The following is a 15935-nucleotide window of genomic DNA, read 5'->3' as shown; positions in this document are numbered from 1 at the left end:
ACCTACTTTCCTGACCTACTTTCCTTTAGTATTAAAAGTACATCTATCTGTGGTGATGCCGTTTTGCTACAAATTCTAACGAAGATAAAGCTTTAAATAATTAGGAATTTGTCCTGTTCCCATTGTTGAATTAGCTATAACTTCACATAATTTTCCATTCCCCTCTTTTCTGGTCCACTTTCAGAAATATAAATAGTCAAAAAGATAATGCACAGATCTATATCCGACACTCTTACTCTATAAGTTGGAATAATTGAATATTATTCCATGCATAATCTTGTCATGATAACCCACACTGTGCCATTAAAGCACTTTTCTACAGACCCTGCACGTCATTCCCATACTTGATTCTGCGTGGAATTCTAAGAAATATTTTTTCTTGGATTCCCATTTTGATAATGTCGCGCCTTTTTGCTGGCATCGCTTCAAATACTGAAGTAGGTACCATTGTACATGTGTATACTCCATGAATTATAATCTCTCTGTTATTCAGTTTGTGACAAAATAAAAATCCATGAAGTTAAAAAAGAAAGAAAGTTGGAATGTTAAATCAAGGTTAAAGAGCTATCAACTTCAATTAGACTTCTTCGGCCTCCACGGTCCAAATCGCTCTCCTCCTATATACCTCTTCTCATCTCATGTAAAGAAGATTAGTAATTAGGTTCTTGGAATCTAAATTGGCTAGGTTCACCTTCACATGCCCTGTATCATGGGACTAAAACTCACCAGATTATTTCTGCCATAATATCAATGGAATAGTATTTATATCACTTGAATATCACGTATGCCTATGCATATAAATACAGCTGTTTATTTCGGGGGCTATCTCTTTACACATTTCAAGAGCGCTTCATACGAAAATTTAAAAAATCAATGAAATCTAAATTGCATGCTGGTGAAGGTTTAGAAAAGCAGCTGCAACAGGAAGTATTGCTCTCTTGCATGTAATGGTATATACCATACGCCAAGTTTCATATATTCTTTATACTAGTGCTACATCGTTTTGTGACATAAACATTCTCCAGACCAACTACATTATGTATTTCCATCATACATTGCACATCTAATTATCTAATAAATAGATGCAATTTCCTTCATATCAAGAACATTGTGTCATCCATCTAAGCCATTGTTACGGTGACAAGACAAAGCTTGGATGTGGATATTAGGTAATAAATGTGTGCTTGGATGAAAGAAAATTTGAAGCTTAAATCCAATCAAGGTATTAAGAAGGTAATATATCAAGCTTGTCTGTCACATGCAAGGAAACATAAAAAATGAGATTGGTCGGTAAAAAATTCTTCTAACTTTCAATCACCATCAGCAGATTTAATAATAAATGTTCTTTAAGAAGTCATCTTCCTAAAAAGGACGGAAGGAGATGACATGCTGGTCTAGCTTATTTGTATACTTTCAAAATACCAAAGTGTTTGAAATGCATTTTGTGACTTCAACCGGTTATCAAACTTATCAAGAGAAAATCACACCTACTACTTTTAACTTTTACATTTCTCTTAAAGGTATTATTCAACTTTAATAGAGAACAATACTTTAAAATTAGACCAAGTTTGTGGGAAGCAAGATTATATTCATAGAGAAATTACCCCAGACCTCTAGTTATGATGATATCTGTGATAATTATTAGAGCTTTTTCTACCATGTATGTTACTAATACAATTTTCATCATTCAAAGTGAAGACAATAAGAATGGATAAACGTTCAGGGATGTTGTTGTTCTTGTGGTATCTATGAAAAATCCATACACAATACAGCTACTTTGATAAACATGTGAAATTTTATTTAATATCTTTAAAGTAGGTCCGATTCACACCTATTTCAAAGGGGAGCTTCACACCTCTCTACTGACTGATATTGGAGCATGTGATGTTTATATTCTCTCACTCTTGAACATGGATCTATGGAGTATATAGATTCAGACTTGTACATTGAAATCAATATATTCACACATCTTGCTGTCTACACACCATTTTCCAAGTACTACCACTTCCACTGTTTATCCAATACAACATCCCAAGAACATTCAATATGTTGCTTCAGGCACAGACATGCTTCATTTATGTACCTGCTATGAGATCATGTATTTGAAATGTAAGGATTTCTCCTCCGGTGTACAAGAAGCTCCGTTCTTGCATTGTACACAACAAGAAGCAGAAAAGTAAAATTGAGGACTTAATTTCGTGACATCAATAACACATACTTTTTACTATCTTTCAATATGCATGTCACATGCATTTATTGTATGCTATAGTTTATTTGTACATGTACTATTTCATTGGTGACAGAATATGATTAGTTCTTTCCAGACAGAACAAAATGATTCATAAACAAAAGGTGTATCATAAAAATATGTGGTATATACAAAGAAAAGTCAATCACCGATAATAAATGTTTATGTTATAAATACTTGTAATGCCTATCAAGTTAACCAGAAGCCTAATTGATGTTTTCTTGGCAATGGCTATTTATATTAATGAGTTTCTCTATCATAAATTGCAACATCTACAAATATACATACTGGTACATAGATTTTTTAGCTTACTGACATTACAAAGGTACAAAATAATAAATACATAATGTCAAATACGATTCCAAGCAATATCGTGTTTGTGGTTCTCATCTTTGAAGGTCGTCATTACACGCTAAATTACAGGACTATTTGGTTTGCTTATGCAACCGACTGTGTGTAAATAATGATCCTAATCCAACACGCCTACAAATAAAGTCATACCTCCTCCGCATAAGCTATGACAAAATATGTATTGGGATGAATTGAATCCTGCCATCCGTTCATCAAGATTTTGTTTATTTTGAATAGTTTTTCACACATTTGAATATTTCCAGCAATAAAGAATGAAACCTATTGTTAATAATACAGATTATTATATTTCATGTCCATCCTGCAGAGTGTGAACTTGAACTATCGGCAAAACCAAGCTATTACTATTTCACAAACATGGATTCTCTGGCAAAGCAGGGGTTCAAAAAAGCTAGAACTCATTTCACGCTAGAGCAGATTCCCAACAAATATGGGCTAAAAGTTTATTTCTGACCTTGCGCTCTCTTCAATTCAAATAATGGAAGTCATACAATGCCTTGTTTGCACAAATATTATCATTGTCAGTTACAGCTCCATGCGTATGACATAGGACCATTTCAGTCTTATGTACTTGGGTTATAGTGTGTTGTACATTGCGCTGACTATCAAAATCAATTCAGAATTTTCTAAGCACAGTTCAGGTGATATGCAAACCAACTTCTAAAATACAGAAATTTCTACTATAAAGGAATGTATTAAATCAAGAAGTTCCTGCATACGCATACCAGCAAAATAATCATAACATTGATTAGCTTTTGCCTTAAAGACATATTGGTTGCTTGTGGTTTCGATTCACAATAAACAACAACCGCAATAAGTAATATCACACCCGATAGTAAAAAATTAAATGAAAAAGGGATGGTAGATGCATCTCCCCACAGTCATATGATTTTGTTTTTGTTCAGATACATCAGATGATCTTGAAGCAAGGTATTTCGGGAAGGGGAGGAGTGGGTGTGTGAAGATGAGAGACACAACACCACTGCTGTGATATAGTCTATATTACCATACTTACATATTATTATATCTGTAATTTGTATATGTATAATTTTTTGAGGCACTTGATCAGGTATACCATACGGTTATTTTCCTTGATTTTTCAATGTTTACACTTAAAATAACATTGAACTTGATGAAATTGCCAGCAAATAAATGATCATGAAGTGCCTCAAAAAAGTAAAAATCTTTGAGTGACTGGTTTTACCATACTCATTTTTCCCAATAGACTGTAGTGTTATCAAAAACCGTTAGGAAAACGATCAGACAGGCTATCGGCTTGTAAAAGTCACGGGACTCCTGACTGACCTAAAGGTTTATAATTATGATTTTATATTTGAATTGTTTTTCATCAACTAGACTTCGTCTTCATGGGTCTGATGCAGCTAGTCTATAGTATGAAGGCAGACGGACAGTCAGTCAGATGATGGACCAGATAGACTTGGTAGTAGAATGATTTTTTACCTCTGACATTAACTGATAGGCCTATCTCATCTCTTATCACAGCATGTGACTCTGTAAATTCCTTTCTTGAACAGCATGTACTGAAGATAGCCAAAGGGGTAGAGGTGCTGGGAAGTCCATAATGACTTCGTAAAAGTCATTTTACACTTTAAGAGTTTTTTCTTTAATGTGCAGTGTACATGTAAAGTGTGCACTTTTTACCAAGATCCATTCGTTTTATTTGTAAAATTGGCATGCTTTCTATACTTGCAAAAGGTTGGATTTGTACACTCACAAGCATGATTTTCAAATGTACAATTTCAGGTTTAAAAAAGTGAATGCCTGCTATGAAAGAGGATGACTAAATGGAATGGAGAGAGAGAGAGAGAGAGGATACCTTTTATTGGATATCTCTTAGGCAATATTGCTGTGATGGAGTAAGGAACCTATTAGATACTCGTTTTAGTTTCATCTAAATTCCCTTGCAGCCCAATATTGGACAACTTACCTCGCCGCAAACGAGATGTTGCGCTTGTAAAGCGGAAAAATTAATGATCCCGGGCAGCTTGGTGTGCCCACGCTCCGATATATTGGCTAGCAGCGGGATGATGTTGACTGGTATGAAGAGCGTAAAACAGGACAGGTCAGTCTGGCACTGACAATATTATCCTCCACTTTGCCAAACGATAGAGATATATTGACTGGAGAGAAAAGTAGAAGTATCCCTCAGCAATTTGCAGGCATGCTCACAATGTAGGAATCCTCCTAAATATAATATCCACTGACCGATATGCAAACACGTACGTATCTCCCGAGATATTATCAGATCCTAAAAAGCAATTAGTTTATTGTCACGATTAGTTCCAGCATAGGCTCCGGGAAGCAACACACACCAAGTGAAGCAGTAGGGTTCTCTTCGATACGGGTACATCAAACACACAGCCCTGAATATGAGCTATCAAGACACATATATCGATATGATATTTATATGTATAGCCGATGAGAAACACAATAGAGTTTGCTACGCTCAGGCCCCAAGTGACTGCTGGCGAGTGCTGGCGATTGAGTGAGTGAGTGAGAGAGGGAGAGAGTGGCGCGGTGGCCGGCGATCGCTATGCCAGTGTACGTTTGCATTCACAGAGATGTGCAAGTAAGTGTAGGTCACCTCGGCTGAGCACATAAAAGGGATTCCTCGTGGTGGTGTTGGTGTGGTGGTATGCATGCTTCAATGGTTACTGAGTGAAGATAGCAAGGAGAGGCTCATCACTCATACACACTCACACACAAACACACGGCCAATCATATACACATCATGTTATTCTCTCTGTCTCTCTCTCTCTCTTTAATTCATCTTACTTTCTCTCTCCCTCCATCTCACAGCCTGATAATCAATACAGTCAATACATTTTCTGACCAAGTTCAGGTGGCATGCAGAGGATAAGGTAAAGCAAACAAGCGTTTCTTTATTAAAATCCCTATTGATCCAAACATGTTTATGCCTTGCAATAACTTGCAATGGATATCGCGTAACACAGCAATGGCTGCAGTTCATAGTCGTGTGGTGAAGGAGATAAAAGCTTGGACCGTGCTACACAATTCAAAAGATTAACAGCTTTAAAAATAAACTCGAACAATATCATGATATTGATTTTCTTTTGTTCGGTCTAAAGAATGGAAAAGGGCAAACAACAATTCACTACAATTGGAGGTGAATGAACAGTAAGTAACCCAAAAGCTAATGCTTATGTTGTAATTAATACCTGTAATCATAAAGAATATAGATGTAATGCATACCTATTTTCTACAATTGTATTTCCCTATGAAATACAGGTGCTCTTGCTAAATTGTCGTAACGCCCCATAAAAAATTAAATTAAACTTATCATAAGATGGCTATAATTTTCACCTCAAGAAGAGGAAATTGGACAATAGCTTTACTTAAAATGTTCAGCCAGACACTATTGATTGCTTATCAATGAATTGGAGGCTAATCAACACCGCTGAAAAAGAAAGAGGAAACTAGAGAGGGGGGGGGGGGAAGGGGAGGGGAGAGAGAGAGAGAGAGAGAGGAGAGACAAGAGGGAGAGAGAGAGGTGGTAAGGGAGGGAGAGAGAGAGATAGAGAGGAGAGAGAGAAGATAATAGAGAGTGAGAAAGAGAGAGAGAGAGAGAGAGAGAGAGAGAAAGAGGAAGATAGGAAGAAACAGAAAAGGGAGAGCTAAGACAAAGCAATACAACCTTTCTCCAACCACAATATCATCATACTCCTTTCTCATAAACCCAGCATTGTCTCCCTGCATTGGAACATATCCCAAGAAGTAATTGATGCCCTTGTTTGCAACATAAATTTCACTTAAAATATCACATAACTGGTAACACAATAGGACTCTACATAAACCATGCACCCCAAAGCTCTATTTTGAAATTGGAAGCGAGAAATTGGAACTGTGAAGCCTGCTATATGACAATGTCTCATCCTGCACAAATCACACAATTATTTCATGATACATGTACGTCAGCCTCATGCTTATCTGATCTATTGTTGCATTCAACATCAATATCTCATGAAGAATGCAGAGAAATTCTATCAAAACTAAAAAGGGTTGCTTGAATTTCCCTCCATACCTACAACTTGTTCCCCTCCCTCTATTTGTATCATCTTCTCTCCTTTCCCTCCTCCACCGTGTCCACCTTTCGTTCTCATCCTTCTCTCTCTCTCTCTCTCTCTCTCTCTCTCTCTCTCTATCCCTCCCCTCCCTCTCTGTCTCTGTCCCTCTCTCTCCCCCTCTTCTTACTATTTCGTTCTTCAATCTAGTCTCCTTCCGACCTTTTTCTCTCTTCTTAATCTTTAAATGTTGACTCCTTTCTTAGGTTTGCCTATTATTAATTTGAATGCTTTTTTGTTAATGTCATGACTCTCGTGTTAATTTATGTACATTATATATACACCTAAGTGTTTATCAATTATTTGTTAACTATATTGTAATTTGTTTATGTGCTGCCAGTGGAGGCCAATTTTCTATGTTTTGAATATGGATCAATAAAAGAATTTATCTATCTAAAAAAGCTGCTTAATAACATAAAGTTGAACGAAAATTATATATACATGATGCAAACTTAAAAGTGACTTGTACCTTTTTTTCACCATTACTTCTCACACATGTTACATTCCCCTATCGATACCACATTAGAACTTCAAACAGGATGAGATAATTCATACTTGTAATCTGAGCTCTAATGGCTTTCTGAGTATATTTTGATTCTTTAGTTTATAGAAGAAGAAAAAGAAGTTATAATCTTGCAATCGTTGAAAACAACACGATAGAGAGACGAGAAGTAAAATGAAGAAAAAAAAAGTAAGAATAGAGCACCACTTGATATATGTACAATGCACATCAATGTCCTTATGTTATGTCTTGCTTACTACGTGGCTATCTGGCTATGTCATGCTATTAATATAAAGAAGGTTTCAACTGACCTCTACCCACATTTTCATTGCGAATCTAAAGCACAACCATACTGCCAAATCGTTTTCATATCACACTTGATTATTTCCCCTTCGTTCAACACCAATGCTAATTGGACCTTGAAATAATGTATTGTTCACTCAAGGTGCGCAGACATTGACGTCATCAATCAATGCTTATCATGAAATGGAAAAAATATGGAAGACATTCAAATATGAAAGAGAATGATTCTAATTTTAGTTATTCCCCCTAAGACGGTTTTCATTTCATGTTCTTGATGTTCCTAACCTTGGCAGGGATTTAGACGCACCTTCTCTTCTTCCCAGAATCTCCTCTTGCAAGCCATCTGGAGGCAGATGGTTGTAAGACAGAATCTCATTACTGCATCGTCGCTAATCCCCCCTCCCCATGATGAGCAGAGGCAGAGAAGGTGGATCTTCATATTAAGGTTACTATTTGCCCCAAGCTAAATCTATACTTTTTTTTTCTGAATGATATTCCATTACACTATAGTGAATTATGATAGGACGATTATGCCTTTGCATCATAAATCTATATGTTTTCAATTACAAAAAGAAGGCATGCTCACCTTAATTTGGCTTTGTGAATAGAAAATCCAAAGCATTTGGAAAACTGATCACCTTTAAGTAACTTTGATGTCTTTCTCTACTCAATCCCCCTACCCTGGGATTGGCCTTTTGATTTTTTTTTGGTTGATTTTTGTTGATTTTTGTTTTTTACAAATGGACATCAATTTGATATTCCGAGGAAAAATATGGCTCCATAAAAATATCATTATATCAAATGACTGAGAAATTAAGGTTGATGACAACACTTAACTATGTCATATTGATTTATATTGTTCTATGCTACCTAATAATCAAAATGTCCAAATCTAGAGAAAAATATATCTCTTCTTATCTGGTAACCATGACTGGAGGTATGTCCAACCCCTCTGAACTAATGAGAGAGCTCTTGGTGTCATCACATGCTCCCAGCGGCCATTAATTGGTTATCTGTCATTGAGTCTCACCCAACCATCTTTCTCTCTCTACCGATTGCTGTAATTAAATTCAATCTGAGAATCTCTGTGCCTGCTGAGCACGGGGGCTGGGTCCAAGGCAGGGTGAATATGACATCAAGGTCAGAAAACTGGTGGAGCAGTGTTTTGGAAGCTCAAAATTTCTTGCATTGGTGTTGCTAATGGCTTACCAAGCGTAACAAAACAGAAAATATAGACTTAGATTAATATGAAATGTGTTATATATTCAACTAGACTGCCTGAATAGGCCTATATCATCAATGACATTAACGTCTATAGGTGAGCAATTGGTTATGATAGGTAAATCAAGTATAATGAGATGAGTTGATGCTTATTGCTGCAAAACAAAAGCTGCTACAGGAGAGGAAGATCTTGTTATTGTTGCAAATACCTCAGAAAATGACCTTGTATTGTTGGTGTCACACCTGGATAAACTTTGTTATTAGTAGAAAGAAAAAGTTTTTTTTCTTCTACATAAGTGCACCTGGAGCATTTGCTTTAAAGTGATTCAGTGCCTTTAAATCTATTTTTTTTTATTAATAACTTCTTGAAAGCATTTACATTTTACAATAAGAATTAATTGTGAATATGATTTAAAAATCAACAAAAACAATTTTTTGGGTTAAAATGGCATGTAGAGCAGAGATTTCAAAATTGGTCAGAACTGTGGCTGCACTGAAACAAGTTTGACTTAAATTGTAAGACTAACATCTATTGAAAGGGTTACAACTATTCAACAAATACAACACCGCATGTCATTAAAGAGTAGAGAAGAGAATGCCAAGTAAAGTAGTTTCTAGTCAAACCCGATGAAGTAGTACACTCCCCTAGCTGCACATCACGCATAAACACATTCATAGCCTACCCTACCCCCTACCTGCAATAAACAACAACACCACACGTCCACTGACCACAAAACCTAAACCCTAATTTGAGCTCTCTGAGAAAACCATTACAGCAGACTAGCGAGCGAGCGTGGTCGAAGTCCATTAGGTTTCTAATAGAGAGGAGATCTGACGCAGGCAACCTGCATGGACTGGAGCTCCGTTTAATCAAATTCTGTGATGTCTTTCCAAGCTGCCCTAGATATGATGGGAGCTGGTATGATCCAAAGATCTATATGACCAAAAGTGGATCTGTGGGAACCAATATTGGCCCAGGTCAGTGCTTGAGTCAAAACACATAATTTAAAGAGGCTAAAACATGTTATGTACGGATTGTGCTTTAAAGAAAAAAGTCATTCAAATTTTGAGCTGTTATAACCGGGAATTTGTTTTCACTGGAGAGTAGCCCCGGATAAAAACAGAATGATTTCAAACCAACAAAGAAAGCACAGATTTTTACAGACAAACAGCATTTCTAGTATGATAAATATAAGGTCCCAGATATCTTGGGCAAAGTGAATCGATTAGGAACATACTCAACTGCTCTTTACAAACTTCCTACACAAGTGGCAAATAATATTGAAAAATGCAAGACCCCCCCCCCCCCCTCAAACGTTGGCGGGCTTTTATTTACTCCTTCATACTCCCACACAAGCTGTAAACAACGGTAGAAAGACAGGCACGTAGTCTTAGTAGACAAAGAACAACCATATTTACAAAGTCTAATTTTAGTAATAACTTTGTGATCTGGGTGTATGTTTGGGTGAACTTGCAATGCACTGCTAATAATGAATAGGAGATCTCTTCAATATATATCGTATCCATTCAATGTGAAATTTTCTTCATTAATGATCAGAGGTCCCAAAAGCCTTACAGCATAACAAAATAACTACAAAATAAAAAAATTCAGTGTAAAAGTCTATAGAATATGTACTAAGATTATAATACAATAATTATGCTGTTGCTGATTTTGATTTTATTTATTGCAATAAATTCAACCTATTTTCCTTAGAAGGATGTGCTCCAGTAACTATCTGTGCTTTTTGTATTAATTCAAAATCAAAATATATGTTTATCAGCTAATAATACTGTAAGAATATATTTCAATGTGAAAGATAGTATACACACTAATGCAAGCACATATATGACACCTGGTTATTTAACAACCCATCTGACCAATGCATCTTCCCTAGACCTCAGTATGATCATCTGTACAATCAAACGATTGAAATCCCATCCGTATCAAACATATATCATCTCGCACAATCAATCTGGATCACTGCAACTAAACCATTTAAATTAGATTCATTTCAAACACATGCTCATTGAACATATATTAATCCAGCAATTAAAATCTCATCTCCCGTTAACACGCTGCGTATGCTTGATCACACAGAGAGAGCTACTGAATGTACTGTTTGCTTGCTACGGGCTGAAATGTTAATCAGCTTGAAAGTCCACTTTGATAATTACAAATTTGTACTTCTTATACACAGAAGCTCGAGTGTCCCTTCACTTTACACACTAGACAGAAATCTAATGAGAGTGGAGAATACCAATCTAAAGATTCTAGTCAACCTAATTGTAAGTACAGGTTGGTTGTAGTTTGTATTGAAGAGGACTTAATTTTCTTTTTTTTTAATAGAGGATGTGTTGTGCTGATTCTCGATTCCCCATTAAAAACCCATTAAAAATACATCAAAGGTGCATTAAAAGCAGGCCTGATTAATAGACAGCATATCAAAATAAGAAACACAAAACGCCATGTCCATGAGCCTCAAATCAGTACCGACATGACATAACTGCATGTAATATGACATTAATAATATACCTTACTGTTTTTATAATCATCTCTTATCATATTCATGATATCAACATATGTAGGTGTCACAATCTTTTGACATTACAGACATATGCACACATCATCAATCTATTAAAGGGCATTATTATTATGGCTACAAATTATATTACTTTGCATTAATTTTCTTATATTTCTGTTTTCTGTCTCCCATGGATTACAGCAGATTATAGAGATAAAAAAAAGAACAAATGGTCTAAAATGGTCTAATCAATAATAAACTGTTCTTGTATAGCACATATCACATTATGATACAATGTCTCTTTATGTGCCAGAGGCCTTTGGATATTATTAAATGGGATCTTATACATCCATTAAAACAAATTATTGTGAGGATTGTATTACATTCTGATGCAATGTATGAGAAATAAACTAAAGCTAGCTCTGCTTGTTTTGTTCTTTATTTTCGCATGTCATTTTGTTATTTTTTCCAAAAATAGTATCCCCAACTATTCAAATGCATACCAGATGAAAAACAAATTTTGTGAGGATAAATTAAAATGCTATTACTAAAAAAGAAAAGTGGATCGAGATTTCAGAGAGAGGTGAATGAAATCAAGAGTTTATTTCTTTTTGAAAATATTTACAAACAACTAAAACAAGATGAGAGAAAAGGAGAGACTCCAAGAAATATAGTATCTACAGAAGAAAGACCAAGATCTCGCTATTGCTAATACAAGCAAAAAGTACAACAAACAATGATGTGAGTCATCAATAAAGAAAGGATAAAGTAGTATAAAAAGATGAAAAATGTCATCAAATTTGCTGTAAATCTAATGCATCATATGAGAATATAAAGAAAGAGCCCCTCTACACCCTCTCTGCCTTTTGTCCTGGGGGCTCGGTGTAGCTAATGGTAATGTCATTATGCTGACTAGTGATAATGGATCGAGCCGCATGCACAAAATATAACCATATGCATAAGCCATTTGTACAGCTCATCTATTTTAGGCTCGCAAAATTTTTCCCGCTCTCCGTCCGCGCGAGAAATGACCCATCCCCATAAACAGAGATGCTGATCATGAAAGGGGAGGAGGTGATTTGTTCTCATTTATCAACAACATGGTATTTTTTTACAGCATCAATTTGATGCCTCATTACTGAGTATTTTCCACTCAATTCATGGATGCGGAATCCTTTGTGGGATAGATGGGAGTTATCACTCACACGCATGTAAATCACCCACATTTTCCTTGTTTGAGGTTTATTGCAATGGCCTCTCATCAAAGCACTAATTAGATTGCATGAAAAAGTTGATGAATTGATGGACAAAGGCTCCCTTTCGTCAGCTTTTATCAACAATATAAACATCCCAGGGTATTCTGTATAAATGCTTTCAACTGTAAAGCATTAGTTTGTACTACATGTTTATAGTTCATTAAATACTTGGAATTGGATTTTGTTCTTCCAATCGTGTGGAGATTGAAAAATATCAAAGAGAGAGAGCGAAAGTATTTATAAAAAAATAGGGAAATTATCCTTGTGTAAATCCTTGTTGTATTTTCTCATTATGTATAACTACTTACTGCAATTTGTAAAACATATACTGTCAAAGCCAATGAAGAGAGCAGAAGCTGTACTTATCATTATCTAATTGCCTGTATAGGTTACGTAAATCTCTGTGTATAAGACACACTTTTTCCCGCTAACCGATGAGCATTGTGACATCACTCGTTCAATTAAAAGTAATGTGCCATAAATGTGAGCTGATATAGTAGTGCGCAGTTATGATACTGCGTAAGAAAACCATATGCCTGCCAATCAAGGCCTCCAAATAATTGGCTTAAGTCTGGTAGGGAGCTGTCTTAAATTTAGGGTAAAAAACTTAGCCAAATACTGAGTAAAAAGCTTAAATTTTGGACTTAAGTATTGAATTGAATATGAGCCGAGGAACCTAATCTCTTGATTGCAGTTGATTATTGAAATTAATGATTATTTAATCAGCCTTACACATCACCACTGTCATAATTATCATGATGAACCACAATAATCTTCAACATCAAAGAAGTAAATCCATTTGTATATCATTCTTGCATTACCATCATTACCTTTATCGTCACCATGCTCATCATCATGCCACTTGCTATTATTATCTTAATCATTATTACTACCATCATCCCCATCCCCATTGCCATCATCATCATCATGAATATCATCATCACCATGAACATCACCATGAACATCATCATCATCATCATCATCATCATCATCATCATCATCATCACCACCATCACCATCATCATCATCATCATCATCATCACCACCATCACCATCATCATCATCATCATCATCATCATCATCATCATCACCACCATCACCACCATCATCATCATCATCATCATCACCACCACCATCACCATCATCATCATCATCATCATCATCATCATCATCATCATCATCATCACCACCATCACCATCATCATCATCATCATCATCATCATCATCATCGTCATCATCATCGTCATCTTCATTCCCACCATCACCATCATCATCGTCATCACCATCATCATTATCATGATCATGCTCATTGGCAATGTTTCCAACTTTAAAATAATTTGTAATAACCCACACATCTCTTATAAAACTGGTTATAAATATTAATAACCTACTCTGTTTCATCTAAAGTAAATGTGAGACCATCTCATTAGTAAGCAAATAATTACCGTTGATGAAGGTGATGGTACAAATGATCACAATGCACTTTCACTGAAGATAGAAGTACTATCTACACAGTGTAACAAACTTTTCTTCTTCCTTCAATGATGGGCGAACTATCTTTCATCACATGATTTACTTTTGACCAATCGTAGGGCAAGATCATATCTCCACATTATATGATGGTATATCATGTAAGTGATAATTTTGATAGCCTTGCAAATCCTTCAAACGCGTCAAAGATATTTAAAACTTTTGCTATATATATATATGTCTTACCTTTCTTCCTATACTGGATTTCAATGGCCGATGCAGTAGGATTGAGGTTACTAAGATCCCATGTGAAGTTAGCATGGTCGGGTGCGATGCCGTCTACGGCTGGTCCGCTTGGTTTGGAAGGTCCTAATAAATAGTAGAAAACAAATGCAAATGTGATAGTTTAAAGCGCTTCATGTATCTCTCAAATCACTTGCTTATGTCTCAAAAGAAGAATATTCACTTGTTTAATGTCAATTTTCCATGTCAATTGTAGTCTGACGATGAAGTAGAGGCTACTTGTGGAGGCCACCAACCACCCAAAATACACAACTGTTGTTTTATCGTATCAACTATTCTTAAGAAGGTGGTAAGTATTAAAAGTGATGAATTGTACACTTAGTTTAATGTGTTTAATTCATTGGGGACAACTTAAATTTCATGAGACATTTACAGTTTAATAAAATGCAAGTCAACAGAACTACTCCAGTGACGATTGCCCCACAGTCGACCTCTAACACTAACCCAGTTCTTTACTTCACCTCTGGAGCAAACTCTCTCAATCCAACCCCTAACCTACAACCCAATTTCAACCGAAGTTCTAACCCTACACCTCTGACAAAAAAAAAGAAGCCCTGGGCAATTGTAACTGAAGCAGAGAATACGTGGGCCCTGTTTTATAAATCAATACCAAGCTGCCATAACTGTTAAAAGCTACCAATATCACAGAGTGGTGAAGTGTGACGTCATCAAAAATCTAATTTTAGAATTTCTCAATTTTTTCTTCATTTTCCGAAAGAGCATCAAAAATAATGTCCAAATGTTGAAAGCCAATAGAATATGTTAAGTATTGTCTGAGATATGACCATCTGAATGAATATACTCCCCATAGGAGTTCAGTGTTATATATTTATTCAGATGGTCGTATTTCAGCCAATACTTAACATATTCAATTGGTTTTCGACATTTGGACATTATTTTTGATGCTCTTTCGGAAAATGAAGAAAAAATTGAGAAATTCTAAGAATCGATTTTTATGACGTCACAGCTTCTGTACTCTATTGCATTTGATTTGCTGAGAGCAAATTTATTATAGAAATGTGACAATAGCTATTGATAACAAGTTTCATAAAATTGGGCGGTGGGGAGCAACTTACGTCCTTGTAGAGCTGTGGTAGGTTCCTCTGTGGTCTTCTCGCCATCGCCGATAGCATTGAGTGCCAGCACCTCTACGCGATATTTGGTTTCAGGACTGGCTTCGTATATGAGGGTAAGATCGTCATTGACTGCTAGGGAAAGGTTCTCCTCGTCGCCTAGGGTCTCATCGACCACTGGAGTGAAACATTTTGTAGAAGGAAGGGGAATAAAAGACAACCGTGTAGGACAAAATCTTTCAAAATTTCCACAATCAAAATAAAACTCCAAGGAATTAAATTTTCAAGACACCTGTGACAAAGAGTAATTGTCATTCAAAAATCTATGAGGGAAAAAAAATCTATTCAGATTTTAAGTTCTTTGAGAAATATAAAATGGCGCTCTGCTAGCAAATTAGCTGTATTTTCAGAATATGATTCACATGCTCTCTTAATTTTTTTTGGTACAAATAGAGTCTCACAATTAGGGACAAAAAAAGGACAACTCAGAGAAGACAATGCATTATGACATTTGAAACCTTGTAATCATATTTAAAGCAGGCAAACTGGTGCTATGCACTAAAAA

At 35.8% G+C, this 15935-nt stretch overlaps 1 protein-coding gene across 5 annotated transcripts in view; it reads right to left on the bottom strand.

Moving 5' to 3' along the window:
• LOC579742 (neuronal cell adhesion molecule) overlaps nucleotides 1-15935 on the bottom strand; it is a 164958-nt gene that overhangs the window by 17041 nt on the left and 131982 nt on the right. For all 5 annotated transcript variants that reach the window (XM_030972696.1, XM_030972701.1, XM_030972700.1 and 2 more), the window contains 2 exons: nucleotides 15374-15547; nucleotides 14241-14363 (listed from right to left, as the gene is read on the bottom strand). In XM_030972696.1, the coding sequence (XP_030828556.1) occupies nucleotides 14241-14363; nucleotides 15374-15547 (297 nt within the window). The remainder of the gene's footprint in view (nucleotides 1-14240; nucleotides 14364-15373; nucleotides 15548-15935) is intronic.

This window comes from Strongylocentrotus purpuratus, unplaced genomic scaffold (genome assembly GCF_000002235.5).
Source record: "Strongylocentrotus purpuratus isolate Spur 01 unplaced genomic scaffold, Spur_5.0 spur5_scaffold_6, whole genome shotgun sequence".
Lineage (NCBI taxonomy): Eukaryota > Metazoa > Echinodermata > Echinoidea > Camarodonta > Strongylocentrotidae > Strongylocentrotus > Strongylocentrotus purpuratus.
The sequence above is the reverse complement of the archived record's forward strand: the minus strand, read 5'-3'. Positions and strand labels throughout refer to the sequence as shown.